This window comes from Alligator mississippiensis, chromosome 4, assembly GCF_030867095.1.
Source record: "Alligator mississippiensis isolate rAllMis1 chromosome 4, rAllMis1, whole genome shotgun sequence".
Taxonomy (NCBI): Eukaryota; Metazoa; Chordata; order Crocodylia; family Alligatoridae; genus Alligator; species Alligator mississippiensis.
Window position 1 is genome coordinate 89,482,933 of NC_081827.1, and position 15,298 is coordinate 89,498,230.

At 44.7% G+C, this 15,298-nt stretch overlaps 1 protein-coding gene across 3 annotated transcripts in view; it reads left to right on the forward strand.

Moving 5' to 3' along the window:
• The window catches only part of GUCY2C (guanylate cyclase 2C), a 67,047-nt gene that overhangs the window by 8,846 nt on the left and 42,903 nt on the right, over positions 1-15,298 (forward strand). Inside the window, exons 5-8 of one of the 3 annotated variants that reach the window (XM_019480967.2) lie at positions 3,622-3,743; positions 7,591-7,687; positions 9,993-10,095; positions 12,054-12,186. In XM_019480967.2, the coding sequence (XP_019336512.1) occupies positions 3,622-3,743; positions 7,591-7,687; positions 9,993-10,095; positions 12,054-12,186 (455 nt within the window). Of the gene's footprint in view, positions 1-3,621; positions 3,744-7,590; positions 7,688-9,992; positions 10,096-12,050; positions 12,187-15,298 lie in introns of all 3 variants that reach the window. The other 2 variants (XM_019480966.2, XM_019480968.2) reach the window with 2 other exon arrangements.

Consider the following 15,298-nt stretch of genomic DNA (forward strand, 5'->3'; position numbering starts at 1 on the left):
AAGGAGGAATATCAGAGTAATACTCAGGCATGCAGGGGTGAAATCAAGAAGGCCAAAATGCAACTGGGGTTGCAGCTAGTAAGGGACGTGAAGGGTAAATAGAAGGGTTTCTATAAGTATGTCAACAACAAGAGGAAGATCAGGGAAAGTGTGGGTCCTTTACTAAATGGAGGCAACCTAGTGACAGATGATGCAGAAAAGCCTGAACTACTCAATGAATTTCTTACCTCAGTCTTTACAGGCAAGGTCACCTCTTGACTAGTGTAGCTGGCAGCACAATTTGGGGAGGAGGTAAACAGCCAACTGTGGTGAAAGAACAGGTTAGGGCCTATTTAGAAAAGCTGGATGTGTACAAGTCCATGGGGCTGGATGCAATGTACCCAAGTGTGCTGATGGAGTTGGCTGATGTGATTGCAGAGCAACTGGCCATTATCTTTGAAAACTTGTGGTGATTGGGAAGAAGTCCCAGACAATTGGAGAAGGGCAAATATGGTGCCCATATTTAAGAAAGGGAAGAAGGTGGATCCAAGGAACTACAGATTGGTCAGTCTCACCTCAGTCTGTGGAAAAAATCATGGAGCAGATCCTCAAGGAATCCATTTCTAAGCACTTGGAGGAAAAGGTGGTGATTAGGAACAGTCAGCGTGGGTTCATGCCTGACCAACCTGACTGGCTTCTATGATGAGATGACTAGCTCTGGAGATGTGGGGAGAGCAGTGGACCTGATATACTTTGAATTTAGCAAGGCTTATGATATGGTCTCCCAAAACATTCTTGCAAGCAAGCTAAGAAAGTATGGGCTGGATGAATGGACTATAAGGTGGATGGAAAACTGGCTGGATTGTTTTATTTAAAGGGTAGTAATCAATGGCTTGCTGTCTAGTTGGCAGTCAATATCAAGTGGAGTTCTCCAGGGGTCATTCCTGGGGCTAGTTTTGTTCAATATCTTCAGTGATCTGGAAGATGGGATGAAGTGCACCATCAGTAAGTTTGCAGATGACACCAAGCTGGGGGGAGTAGTAGATATGCTGGAGGATAGGGCTAAGATTCAGAGAGACCTCAATGAATTGGAGAATTTAACCAACAGAAATCTCATGAGATTCATTAAGGGCAAATGCAAAGTCTTGTACTTAGGATGGAACAATCCCATGCACTGGTACAGGCTGAGGGCTGACCGGCTTAGCAGCCGCTGTGCAAAAAGGGACCTGGGAGTTATAGCGGACAATAAGTTGAATATGAGCCAGCAGTGCACCCTTGTTGCAAAGAAAACTAATGGCATGCTAGGCTGTATTAGTAGGAACATTACCAGCAGATGGAGGGAAGTGATTCTTCCCTTTTGTTTGGCACTGGTGAGGCCCCACATCTGGAGTATTATTTCCAGGTTTGGGACCCCCACTATAGAAAGGAAATTGGAGAGAGTCCAGCAGAGGGCAATGAAAATGTCTTGCGGCCTGGGACACATGACTTATGAGGACAGGCTGAGGGAACTGGGTTTATTTAGTGTGGAGCAGAGAAGACCTAGGCAGGGTTTGATAGCAGCCTTCAACTACCTGAAGGGGGGTTCCAAAGAGGATGGAGCAAGACTGTTCTCAGTGGTGGCAGATGACAGGACAAGGATCCATGGTCTCACGTTGCAGCAAGGGAAGTTTAGGTTAGATATTAGGAAAAACTTTCTCACTAGGAGGGTAGTAAAACAGTGGAACAGGTTACCCAGGGAGGTTGTAGAAAGTCCATTCTTGGAGGTTCTTAAGACCTGGGTAGACAAAGCCTTGGCTAGGATGATCTAGTTGGAGCTGGTCCTGCTTTGAGCAGGGGGCTGGACTAGATGACCTTCTGAGCTCCCTTCCAGCCCTAATTTTCTATGATTCTATGATTTTATGAGAGGCTAAAACCTAAGATTAGATGAATTACTTTGTAGGTATTTAGTAACCAGTTTGCCATTATGTCTCCAGTTTTCCGTGATTTTCTGAATAATTGTCAATGGCACCTTAAATTCATTAGTTAAATTCCTTTGACTATCATACCACCTAGAGTGGCTGATTTTGTTGCGTTATACTTTATTACTGGCAATGTATCAAAAGTTATTTTCTGGGTCCTTCTAATTTCTAAAGTGTTCAAGCTACCTGTTTTTAAATTAATATATTAAGGAAAGAAGTTTCATTTTAAAGGAATATCATATCTCTGACATTTTTTAGTTGTCATCAATTGAATCTTCTCTTAATTCATGAAGGAACCTAATAACTTTCTAGTGGTTATTTTCCTTCTAGTATAGTTGTAAAATGATATTTCCTTCAGATTTAAGGGGAGCTGTCAATGTGAAGCATTCTAAATTGACTAACTTAGAAAATCTAGTTTTTGATAAAGCATTCCTTCAGTAAATTAGCCAGATTATTTTCTCCTTCTATATACTTAGGCACATGAGTATCTTCAGTGATACCTAAGTGTATCCAAGTTTGGACTTCAACGCAATGTGAGTACACTCCTGGAAAAGACTGAGCACCCTTTCTCTCTGCTGAAGACGATGGGAGTAAAATGTGCTTAGCACCTGGAAAGATGGGCAGTTAGGTCAGAAAATGGAAAAGAGGGAAAATATTTTTTTCCCTTTTCTATTTATGTCTTTTAGATATTGTTATCTGAGGTTTCACTTGTAATTACAGTGGATCAACAGTTTTAGACAGCAATAAGAGTTATAAATTGATAACATCCCTCATGCTTTTATTCATTCTGCCTTTTGATGTCCTAATTTTGTCTCAGCAAGGCTTAACCAACTATGTATATTCTTTTCTTCCTGCTTCCTTCTTCCTCCCAGTAGTGTAAGTAGGGATGGGTGAGAGGGGTACCTGCTCTGGGCGCCAAGTTAGGAGGGGCACCAGAATCACCCCTTGCCCCCACAGAGTCCACACCCTGGCAACATGTCCATGCCAGGAACTCCAAAACAGTCCAGACTGTGTAGGAATTCCTAGCATGGGTAAGACTGCAGCCCACTGTTCATTCCCACTGTCAGAACCTGTGCTCCTCATCCTCTCAGAACTGCATGTCCATCCACCCTAACTCTCCCACAGGGTTTGCACTGGATGCCAACCCTGCTTGTTATGCAACTGCCTCTTCCATTTCCATAACAGGTTGGTTGGTCTTCCTTCCTTCCTTCCTTCCTTCCTTCCTTCCTTCCTTCCTTCCTTCCTTCCTTCCTTCCTTCCTATTAGGAAATTTGAGTACAGTCTCCCATTTCACCCTATTCATTATTCATGTAATTCCTCAAAAAAATTCTGCCTCTGAATTTACTATCTTATTATATAAATGGATTCTGTGAACCCAACTTTTATAAAATCAGATTCAAATAGCTCGTGGACAGCTTCCAACTTTTCCTTTTATTCTCATCTGGTTTATATTGCTTTCTTTCCTCAAAGTTGTTGTTTAAATTGACTGATGCAGAACAGCTGTTATATTCTGACCCAGTAGTGGCAATATTTCTGTCATTGATGAAATGATCTGTAACTACTGTACACTATTGTCTACCAAGCATTTTAAGATTCTTAAGGAGAAAAAGTTACTATTTACATGTAAAGCTTTAACAATATTCCTTCAGCTGATCTACAATCTGTGCTCCTTGCCCTGTGTTAGGTACATGAATGCACTGGAGTCTAGAATCACATATTTCTCTGAAAAACTCAAATTCCAAGAAATTTTAAGGAGCCCGGATCAGTTAAGGAAAATGATGAAAAATCCAAATCGGAAAAGCAATGGTAAGAGGAGGTGAAAGTTATGTTCTGGGTTATGTTTTGAAGAAAGCTTCTTGGTTTATGTTTCAGGGAAAGTTCCCCTACGTATATCACAGACAGAATGTACACACTTCTATTTTAGAGAGGTAAGTTAGCCAGGTTAGACTAAAGCCAGGCAGAAGGTTGGGCAAGATGGTACCATTAGGGCCCTTCTGTGTGTTACACTTATATATCGCAATTAAGGGTTAATCGTGGCATACATGGGCAGGGTGCTACATTATATGTGGAAAATTTTTATGGCTGGCTTGGTATGGTGCCTTAAATTGAACATCTGGCATGTCCAGGATTGTCTAGTTGTCCAGTTGATTTTAGGCCCTGGCCCCAGGTCTGCTTTGGTTCATGCCAGGCTGTGGGCACCCGGCTTTTAACTTGTTGGTGCAGACAGAGTCTGTGATCATGATCCAGGGCTTCCCCAGCACTGGCAAGTAGAAACACTGTGATTTGGATCGGATCCCCCATCCCAAAATTACATCTTCTGCCGTACATGTGCAGCATGGTAAGAGGTGCAGTTGTTGGGAAAAGGGCTCAGATAACCATGGTAACTTTAAATTAACATGTGCTGGGCATCTTAGTGTATGAATCAGTTAATTGTACCATCTTGCCCTACCTTCTGTCTGACTTCTATGTCAGTGAGTGTGGAAAGAGAACACAGAACTCTTGCTTCCCTCACTTCACAGACAAGATATGTCAGAATATTTGGCTTGAGGAGGACTTCTGGGATGGGTTATCCTTTGTAGACATGATAACATCTTCCTACAAGGCCTGTCTTGTAAAGAATTTGTTGCCCTGGGGGGTCAGGCCAACTCTCAGGATCTCAGTATTGCGCTGTTAGACAAGAGGGTGTGACACAATTGCACATATACAAAACACACACAAATCAATTAGGTGCATACACACACACACTACCCGCTCAGGCACATGCACATCCAAACCAGCCTAGGCACATGCATACTTATCACCAATTCAAGCACATACGCTATACACCCCAAAAGTTAGACACAGATCGCTAATTCGTATATCATGCACACAATGCCATATCTATCTATCTATCTATCTATCTATCTATCTATCTATCTATCTATCTATCTATCTATCTATACACACACACTAACAACTCAGATACACACACTTTCAAAATAACCAGTCTAGGTTCATGCACACCTATCACCAGTTTAAGCCCATACACGCTACACACACCAAATTTAGACAGAATCAGTTACCAGTTACCAACACCTGCACATCCAATACACATACGTGGATTACTAATTCATATACCACACACACACACAATGATATTGATATATGTATATATATGTGTATTCACTAATTTACACACATACCACTCACCTACACATACACACAAGTGAGTTCCTAAGTTGGATATTGTGATATGTATGTATGTATGTATGTATGTATGTGCTTGGTGTATTTGGGATACCTGGGGAAAGGTTAAGGTAAGAAAGTAGAAGTGTAAGGAGTTAAAATTGCTGGAAATTAAAGTCACCAGGACCAGAACCAGTAAACTAGAGGGGCCTGGGCTGAAGAACTGAGGCTTGGGGGTAACTTCAGGTTAATTGATCTTAAGTGATTAAAAGACAATGCCCAAAGCCTGCAGAACAGGGAAGCATGCCGGCACAGAGTCTGGGACTGGAGCCAGAGCTACCAGGGAGCTGAAAATGTAGATGGGGACAGGGAAAATGGGACTAAGGGAAAGTGTGGGTGTTAAAGAGGGGCTCTGGGTGTGGGGAGCCAGAGGATGGCTCCGGGGCAGCTAGAGAAGTTGCAGGGAGCGGCAGTAGATGCTGGAAGCTGGAGAAATCTGCAGGACAGCTAAGAGGAGCTGGGAAGCTGCAGGGGGAGAGGATTACAGAAGGTGTAGGGGGAAGCCTGAAAACAGAGAGACGGACAGCAGAAAATCACAGGAAAAGCAGCAGGCAGCAGGGACAGCAGGAAAGCAAGGAGAGACTGAGAGGTGGTAGAAAAGGGGAGATGGAATTGGGAGGAAATCGGGAAACTAACAGAGAGGGTGGGGACTGGAGCTGAGAGAGAGAGAGAGAATGAGGCTGGAATTTAAGATAGGGAAGGGACTGGGATTCAGTAAAATATGTCCCAACTCAAGGTTGCATATGACAGTGGTTTTATTGAACAGGGAAGATGGTGACACAATGTCAAATTGGTTCCCTTGCACCCACCCACACACACATACACACAATGGCAGCAGGGGTTAAAGAGGCTTGGTGCAGGGGCTGAAGTCGAATGAAGTCCAGGAGGAGAGAGAGACAGAGAGAGTCCAAATTGTAGGTGGAGGTGTGCAGGTAATATCTACCTATCCAGGATGGAAAGGGGTCCTTGTCCAGTAGGTGTTGTCCAGAGGGGGGGTTGCTGGCAGGGCCTCTGAGTGGATAGGTGGTGTGGCATGGTGCTGGTCTGGGTGGAGAGGGCATCCCACTGGGTCTGTCTTCACTGCCCCTTTTTATAGCAGCAGACCTTATGTGATCCTAGTGACAGGAGGCATGTCTAGGCAAGGGTCAGCCCCTGGCGTACTGAGCATGTGTGCTCCATGCAGGGATGTGCAATTTCGGGTGCTTGTAATGGTGAGAGTTACTGGTTTTGCAGGGTCCTTTGTCTTTCAAATGCTGGTCTTGTCTCTGTTCCTGGGTGAGGTCCGTGGTTTCTGGGTGAATCAATGCGAGGTGATGGCCCAGTCATTACAGGCCATTCAGTAGAGGCCTGCTACCGTTGTATTTCAATCATTTCCAATCACACTCATCGGGGAATCAATTTACATGGGAGGGGTACGTGACTTATACAGTTGCAACATGGGATGCCCAGGCAGAGGACAGAAGATGGAGGCTTGACATATAAAATGGAAACTTGACATGACTTTGGTTCACTTACAGACACAGGCCTAAACCATACAATATCCATATGAAACAATAAAAATCAATACAAAAGTGATAATAGTACAATATACAACAGTAAAAATCAATACAAACCTAATAATTATACAATATAAAACAGTGGATATCCAAAACCAAAAACTTGCTACCACAATAAAAATGTTTAAAGCTTATCCTAAGTCTGAGCTCACTTATACTTATCTATAGGGAATAGAGAGGGAGAGAAAAAGTCAGAAATGGTTGAGGAAAGGGAAGGGAATGCATTTTAAAATTAATGAAAAAAAACAAACTGGGGGGTTTACTACAAATTCATCACCTAGCAGCCCTTTGGCATAATTTGCATTCCTTTGTTACAAGAAGGTTTGGCTTTCCTCACCCTGTCTTCTGCTTTACACCCATACACATCCCTTTCATGCAGCAAAGGGGCTCACTTCCAGGATTGTAGAAATTACCAATCCTAGCTCTCAAGGTGAGGCCTCTGCATGGCTAATAAGGGCTTAGAGCAATCCTAACTCCTGGCATCCCTTGGGGCTCTGAAAATGATACGGAAGTCCGTGAAAGCCTAATAGTTTATTTTTCTAATGTGATTTGCCTTAGTTCCATATCACGTTACTGATAGTAGTTTTTTGGCTCCTGTGTATGTGGGATTTTTACATTCATGAAAATGAGGTGATGATAATGTTGGTTACAGCCTGGAATAATGTGGGCAGAGGCAATGTATTTCTGTCCTGACACCATCTATTGTCTTATTCCCACGATCACCTATAGTTCTGTCAAAGCACCTCAGCATGGGTCTGTTGTAGTCCCTGCAACTCTAGAGTTTATATTCTAAGAGCAATTAGCAAAAGTTACTTGCTGTTCTCTATTTGCATCTCTCACCTTCTCTCCATCTGCCTTTGCCTGGTCTATAGTGATCATCATGTGCGGTTCCCAAACTGATGTTGACGCAGCCATAGGGGAAGAGGAACTGGATGAAGACATAGTCTTCATTTTGTTGGATATCCACAAGTAAAGTACCACCTATATTTTTTCTCTTCTCTCCCTGATTTCCTGCAGGATGGAGATAATGGAAATATTACAAATTGAACTGTCATGGTACAAAAGCATTTTCCCACAAAACACTTTTTTAATGGTTGTGCTGGCCTGCTTTTTGCCATTTATCAAAAACTCTGCTGTTTGAACTAAGGCATTTTCTCCCCAAAATTTAATCTAATTCATACTTGATTTTCTTAAACCACCTACCTGTAGGTAGTGATGTCATAATCATAGTATCATGACCTCACTGCAAGATGAAATTATAGAATGACAGAAATCAAAGTCAGAACAGATATTGGATTATTTCTTGTTTCTTATTTTATCGAACTAGACACTGTAGAAATCTACCCTGGAGGATATTCCCCATGGCTTGCTTTAGTCTTAAATAGCCTAAGAAATTCAATGTGAATTTCCAACTACCTACCTTAAAATCCTATGAAAATTGCTGTCTTAGGGTTTCTAAAGGTATTTTCAGTGACTAACAACAAAGAGGTGCATGATGGGATTGCAAAAAGTGTTGAAGTCAGGTAGCTAAATGTTGTTGACATCACAGGGAGTAAGTCATCTTTACCTGCTAACTCATTTTTAAAAACCCCAGTAGGCACTTACGTGTACCTTTAGACATTCTTTGAAAATCGGATCTTATTGTTTATGCCCTCTAGTGAGCTGCAGTTTTTTATCATATCCTTAGTTTATTTGGTCAAATTATGTGTTGTTATTGAGATCTTCCTTCATGTATCATTTCCTTTAGTTTCATGATTATTTTCCCAAAATATTTTCTGAAATCAGAATAGTTTCTGATCTCCAACCAGTTTATCAGGCATCTTTCTCATACTGTGGCTACTAGAACCAATGAAGCATCCTAGGTAGGATCTTACAGGTAATCTCTATGAATATAGAGAGAAAGATTGGTTATTGTAATGACTGGCATAGCAACATTCTCAATGGACTTCCTCCAATAGATTAGGACCTCATGGCAGGATGAAGGGGGAAAAGCTGGAGGCTCTCATTCAACCACAAATATCTACAATAATAACAAAGGAAGAACAGAAATGTATAAGATAAGTCTGCTGCTACTGATAGAAATGTTGCATTTTTTAGGTTACTCTAGCACACCTCCCTCTGAAATTTATTGAGCTCTGACTCAAGCCATATATCAGTGTGATGAAAAACAGATAGTAATTTATTGACTGTTTCTTTAATAACATGCATTGGACAAATATTTTCTGTAGATGTTGGAATGACATAAAATTAATTGAAAATAGCACAAAACTGGGCACTCTTCATGGCATTCTAAATATACTGTATGAGTGCAAGCCAACAATCCCAATCTGGTCCAGGCCACAGATGGGGTCCAGGGAAACTAGAAGGTCCAGACTAGGACTGGGCAGTGAAACATTATTAGTGTATCATTCTATGTGAAAGGAGGATCAGTATTTTCACCATTTATATTAACTTGCTCTATTTGTGGTATCCTCAGAGGACATAAGAACCTCAAAAACTATGGAGTGTGAACTACAACTGGCCTTCACAGTTATGGGTTAGGCATGTTAGACTCTAAAGTGTAATGATCCAAACTTTAGTCTCAAAAACTTCTTAAAACCACAAGGTAAAATTCCAGTAGAGCTCACTCACTCCTCCTTCCCTCCAAGCAGAAGAAACAAAGTTATATCCAGTTCAGACTGGGCCTGGGAGAAGTGCTGTTGAGCATGGAGGGAAAGGCTGGAGAAATTCTTATTTGCTTCCTGGACTTAAGAAAAGAGTCCCTGGCTGCTTCTCCCAGGCCCAGTCACCTGAAAGGGAGGGTGCACCCATGACACTGCATACCCTGCCCCAGATCTGCCCCTCAGTTCTAGGCAATGGACTGAGAAGCAAAATGTTATGTCCTTGGTTAAGACATGCTGTACCATAAACTTCCCCCATGATCTTGGTCAGGGAGAAGACAGAAACCAAACAGGAGAGTATAACACAATAATAGAAATGAAAGAAGAATTTACTTGAACCCATGAGTTTGTTTTTACCTTATCCCTTTCCTAATATCGCCTTCGTGTAGCTAAGCACTACAGCTGCCACAGGGACAGTGAAAATGGAAGGGGATGGATCCACAATGAGAAAAAGTTTGAGAACTTTTCTGTTAATCTGTTAATCATCAGTTCCCCTAGGGGAGAGGTGAAGGGCATTCTCTGGTATGGAGAGCTGAGGTGTTTCCACTCCACTTCCTTTTCCTTGTCCCTGGAACACTTGTGTTTTATTTATTTATTAATGTATTTATTTGCAGTAACACCTACTTCCAGAACACCACGTCACCCAAATACATGCGGCATGTACTTGTCCTGACGCTGGCACCCTCCAATTTCAGCCTGAATATCACAGATACCATGGTAATTGTATTAATTTATATCTGATTATTTCAATACAACAATATCCCTGGGGCAAAAAAGGCCAGCACTGACTGTAGGCAACCTCTAGGACTGCCATGCTGTGACATTTACATATTAAAGTCATGGCGTTGTGCTGGATCATGTCCTACCCAGGATTATTTGGCGCTTATGCCATTGCACTTCTCTCCTGGGTTGGCTTTCTGAGACTTGAATTCCATCAACAGCAACAAAAAATCAGTCAAGTCCATAGTTTTTAGGACTTGACTGATTCTCCCCAAGCCTCTTTTCCAGGGTTCTAGAAACCTCATGGGAGCCATCAAATATTCTGTAGTGAAACAAATCCTGCCTTGGCCCAGGACTTTCAGGCTCTGAAGCTTAGTTCCACAGCAGGAAGCCTGGAAGCACTGAAGCTGAGTGACAAGTACAGCCAAGACTGCAAGGGTTTTCAGGCTCCTGACCTGGTAGCAGACTATGGATGGATCCAGGACTGCGCTAAAAGGGCTGCAGCCACACCCCATTTGGGGCTTGGGCACAGGTGCTGTGAAGAATGCTCCCTGCATATGTGCCATGCTGTTGAAGGGGCTGTGACTGGAGCCCCTCACTGTGATCCCTGATGTCAGTGAGCTCTTAGCAGCTCCTGCTGGAGCCCTGCATATGCTGTGAGCTCTGAGCTTACTGGTGCAGGGTCTGCCCAGAGTCTGCTTTAAGCAGCTCCAGAGCTGGCTGCTTTTCACTCTTCCCCTCTCTCCTCCCCTCCCCTCCTGAATTCAGCAGCAGGAAAAAGAGAAGACTGGAGATCAGTGTCAGCTTGGAGCCTCCAGAGCTGCATAAAGGCAACAGGCAAGGGCTGGGCATTGCTGGCTGCTCCTCCCCTCATTTCTCCCACTGCTGAATTCAGTAGAGTGAGAGGGGAAGAGTGAGGAGCAACAGGCAGTCTGGAGCTGCCTGAAAATGGGGACGGTAGACAAAGTCCACGTGGACCAGCAGTGGGCTCAGAGAGCTTTGAGCACGTGTGGCACTCCCAGCCACCACACCACACCTGGATTGGCCCCTGCAGCAAATAATCTGGAAGCATGGCTGCCTGCCTCTGGGATGTGGACAACTGGAATCTTGGCTGCACAGCCCTGGAGTAATCTGCCTGCTAGCCTACCTCAGTTTCCTGATCCCTTGAATCCTACTACACAGACTATACCACAGTCCATTATGTAGAGCAGAGGTGTCAAAGATATGGCCTGCAGATTGAATTTGGCTTGCAGAGCCATATTATCTGGTCCTCCTGCTGCCCGTCAACCTCCAGTAACCCACAGGCAGCATGAGGGGTGTGCCGGATGACTCCACTTGCCACGCACAATGTCTGCTCCAGCTCACGTCCTGGAGTAGGGGGGTAGCAACAACAAAGAGCACAGCCCCAGAGCTGCTGCATGTGATGGTGGCTCCAAGGCCATGCTACACGTGATGGCGGCTCTGGGGACATTCAGGGAAGCCATGGAGTGGCCAGCACAGGACTGAGCCACATGCAGTGCCCACTCTGGCCATTCTAGGGTACATGCTGGAATGTGGAGCTGGAGTGTGTGTCTGGTCTAGTCCACAGACTGGCCCTGCATCACTCATCTGGTCTGCAAGGTCAAATGAGTTTTACATCCCTGATGTAGCGCTTCTAGGTGGAAGTATCATGGCCGGAAACCTGGAACTGCCTAGGGCTTTTTACAATCCTAGAACATTCTCACCCCAATCTGCTCAAGCAACTTAAGTCCATCTTTCAGCGTTCCATTTTTCCAATCTTGAGCCCCAAAACAGCTCTGCCTGTGCACCTCGTTCTTGACTTCCAGCTTCCCCATATGTTCCATTTTTGGAGTTATTGCTAAGCACAGACCATCTGTCCATTTTACTGCAGTTTTCTATGGATATACAAACAGGTTACTGAGATGCCACTTCTCTTTTACCTCTGATTTCAGCAGAAAAATGACTTTGTTATTGGCTATTTGAATGGAGTCTTGCTCTTTGGACATGTCCTAAAGAAATTTATCTTGGCCAACCAGCCAGTTTTACCTGTCAATTTCATCAAGGAGTTTCGAAATGTCACTTTTGAAGGTAATCACTAATCAAGTACAATCATAAGTAAAAGATCATTGAATGGACCGGTGGGGAAGAGAGTTAACTTTCCAGGACGTGTCAGGAAGAGTCCCTTCAATACTGAACTAACACAAACTCTGCTGCAATTAATTGTTTTCCCTCTCTTTTCTTCCAAATATATGATAATCTTCAGTGCTAAAGAGAAAGTTTAAGTAATATCCACATGCAGAAACCTCACAGTATATGGGGTATATAAAGTAAGAGGTGGAAAACCACAAAAATGTTTTAGCAATTACACTGAAGCTTCAATTTCTTTCTGTGACTTATCAAGGATATGGGAAAAGGCTACAGGGAACACACTTGCATAAGTGGGAAGCAGCACTCTGTGGATGGTAGGCATGAGCCTCCTAAACTAGCATGGATTATCATTATTTCATCTTATTTGGTGCTCTCTCATGTGTACACATATCAAACCAAGTTCTCTATATGTGGCTGTTGCCTGAGTGCACCAGAAGAAGGTGTAGTAGGGGTCATGCAGGTGGATTGCAGCATCCATGAAACTCTCCCCTGTATCATGACAGCCATCCAGATATTAATTTGGGCTGTATACAGGCTGCACAGTGGTGAAATATATGCAGATCCATGTCTAAGCTTGATCCCCGAATATGTAGCCATGATCTATGACCAATATGTATAAATATATTTGGGTTCAATACTGAAAATAGTCAAAATTCCAGATAGCTACACTCAACCAGCTAGCTCATTAGTAAAAGACAGAGATAGAACTTATGCCAAGAAGGTATATTATCTCTTTGGAGAGCAGAGTTACAGTGGTTACCTCATTGTTGCTGTCAAAAGAAATGCTTAAAGGCCTGGGTGGATCTAGGATTTTGAAAAGAGAGGTGCAGATGGCGTGATGCACCATCACATATAACACAACATTTATTTTTCTCCAGTTAAAGAGAAACTAGAAGATCTACTAATATGCTAGTAAATCATATTAAAATCAAAGTAAAAACAACTTTACTAGAATGTACACTGATTTGCTAGGTTATATACCATGCTTAAAATATACAAAATACTAGGCAAAAATAGTCAAAAGATTGTTATTACTCCTGTAGTCATAATAGTTAAATGTACATCTCTTACTCAGATTCATAAAACAAAATCTAGCCTTCTTCAGTATCTTAACAGTATAGGTTTTCCTCGATGTATGTGGTACATGCGTTCTTGGAGAATGGTGCATAAATCCAATTTGCATAAAACAAACCCACTTTACAACATAACAAATAGGGGTAGGTTCCCATGGCGGTGAGTGAGGGAGGGAGGGAGGGAGGGAGAGAGTCTGGGACTAGGAAAGGGGTGGGGGGAGGGGGTGCTGCTCCCAGGGCTGCACAAGTCAGCAAAGCAGAGGGAACAGAGCAGCACTAACCCCACCCCCAGCTGCAGTGGCCCTGAGAGTGATGGGTGCCAGCTGCCTGCAGCTGCTGGGCTACAGCGTGCTCTGCCTGTCCCCTTGCACCTGGGCTCCACTTGTCCACACTCACCTTTGCTCCTGGGCTGCACCATGCCCTGGTTCAGGCAGCTGGTGTCAGCCGCTCCCAGGGCCACTCCAGCATGGGCTGGGGTGAGTGCGGACAAGCGGAGCCCTGGGCATCGTGGAGCGCGGCACTCACCCTGGCCCTGGGAGCAGCCACCACCAACTGCCTGTAGCTGCTGGACTGCATCATGCCTCAAACCCCCTGGGGCTCTGCCTGTCCCCACTCACCCCAACCCCTGCTGCAGCAGCCCCAGGAGTGGCTGATGCCAGCTGCCTGTAGCTGCTGGTCAGCACCATAACTTGGTGCAGGCAGCTGGTGTCGGCTGCTCCTGTGGCCACTCCAGCATGGGCTGGGGTGAGTGCGGACAAGCGGAGCTCCGGGCAGCATGGGGCATGGCACTCACCCTAGCCCCAGCTTCAGTGGCCCTGGGAGCAGCTGACACCAGCTGCCTGCACCAGGGCACAGCTCAGCCCAGTGGCTACAGGCAGCTGGCATCGGCTGCTCCCGGGGCTGCTGCAGCAGGAGCTGGGGTGAGTGAGGACAGGCAGAGCCCCAGGGGATTCTGGGCACGGTGCAGTACAGAGGCTACAGGCAGCTGGTGCTGGCCGCTCCCAGGGCTGCTGCAGCTGGGGCTGAGGTGAGTGCTGCACCCACACTGCCTAGGAGTCTGCTTGTCCGCACTCATCCCAGCCTGTGCTGGGGTGGCCCCGGGAGCAGCCAACACCAGCTGTCTCATGGCATGGCACAGCACAGCCCAGGAGCAGAGGTGAGTACGGACAAGTGGAGCCCAGGCCCAGGGAGGACAGCTGAAGCATGGTGCAGCCCAGTGGCTGCAGGCAGCTGGCTCCAGCTGCTCCCAGGGCCGCTGCAGCCGGGACTGGGGTGAGTGGGGCCATGGCCTTTTCCCCTCCCCCACAGACTTATCTGCTTGGATGGGAGTTGGGGGGGGGGGGTCTATGCTGATCACATAAAAGTGAATTTACCTTGCATATAACAAATTATGGGTCTAAGTATGCTCATTGCATAAGAGCGATTTCACGTATAAAGAACGCTCATAAATCGAGGGAAACCGGTACATCCAACACTTCACTGTCAGTAATTGCCACACCTAAGTTAACATTCACCTGAGTTAATATCACCATATCTGAGTTTATGTTTTTAGCTAAAACTAGAAAACTGTGAACTAGAAAAGAGATATTACCAGGAATAGCTAACAGACAGCAACATTTCAGAAGAAAGGATAACTTGTCAAATGGATTATCAAGACAATTCAAAAGGAGAGAGGGCCATTGACACTTGTGGAGTACGAGCAATCTGCAGGAATCAGACAGAAAGAGACATGAAGTAAATTGACTCCCACAGCATTGTTTGAATAGAAATGCTACTGCCCCTCCCAGGCAGTTGGTTTTAAACTTTGGGTTGAGCAGGAATCAAAGGGGCTGCTCAAGAGGTGTCTGTTCAGGGGCAATGTGTAGGGGGTGCATGTGGGTACACATGCACCCCCTGAGCGTGACGGTGCATCCCCTACAAAAAGGCGCTGCCAGCAGTGCCGGGGGCACCTGTGGGCACTTGCCACTTGCCATCCCACC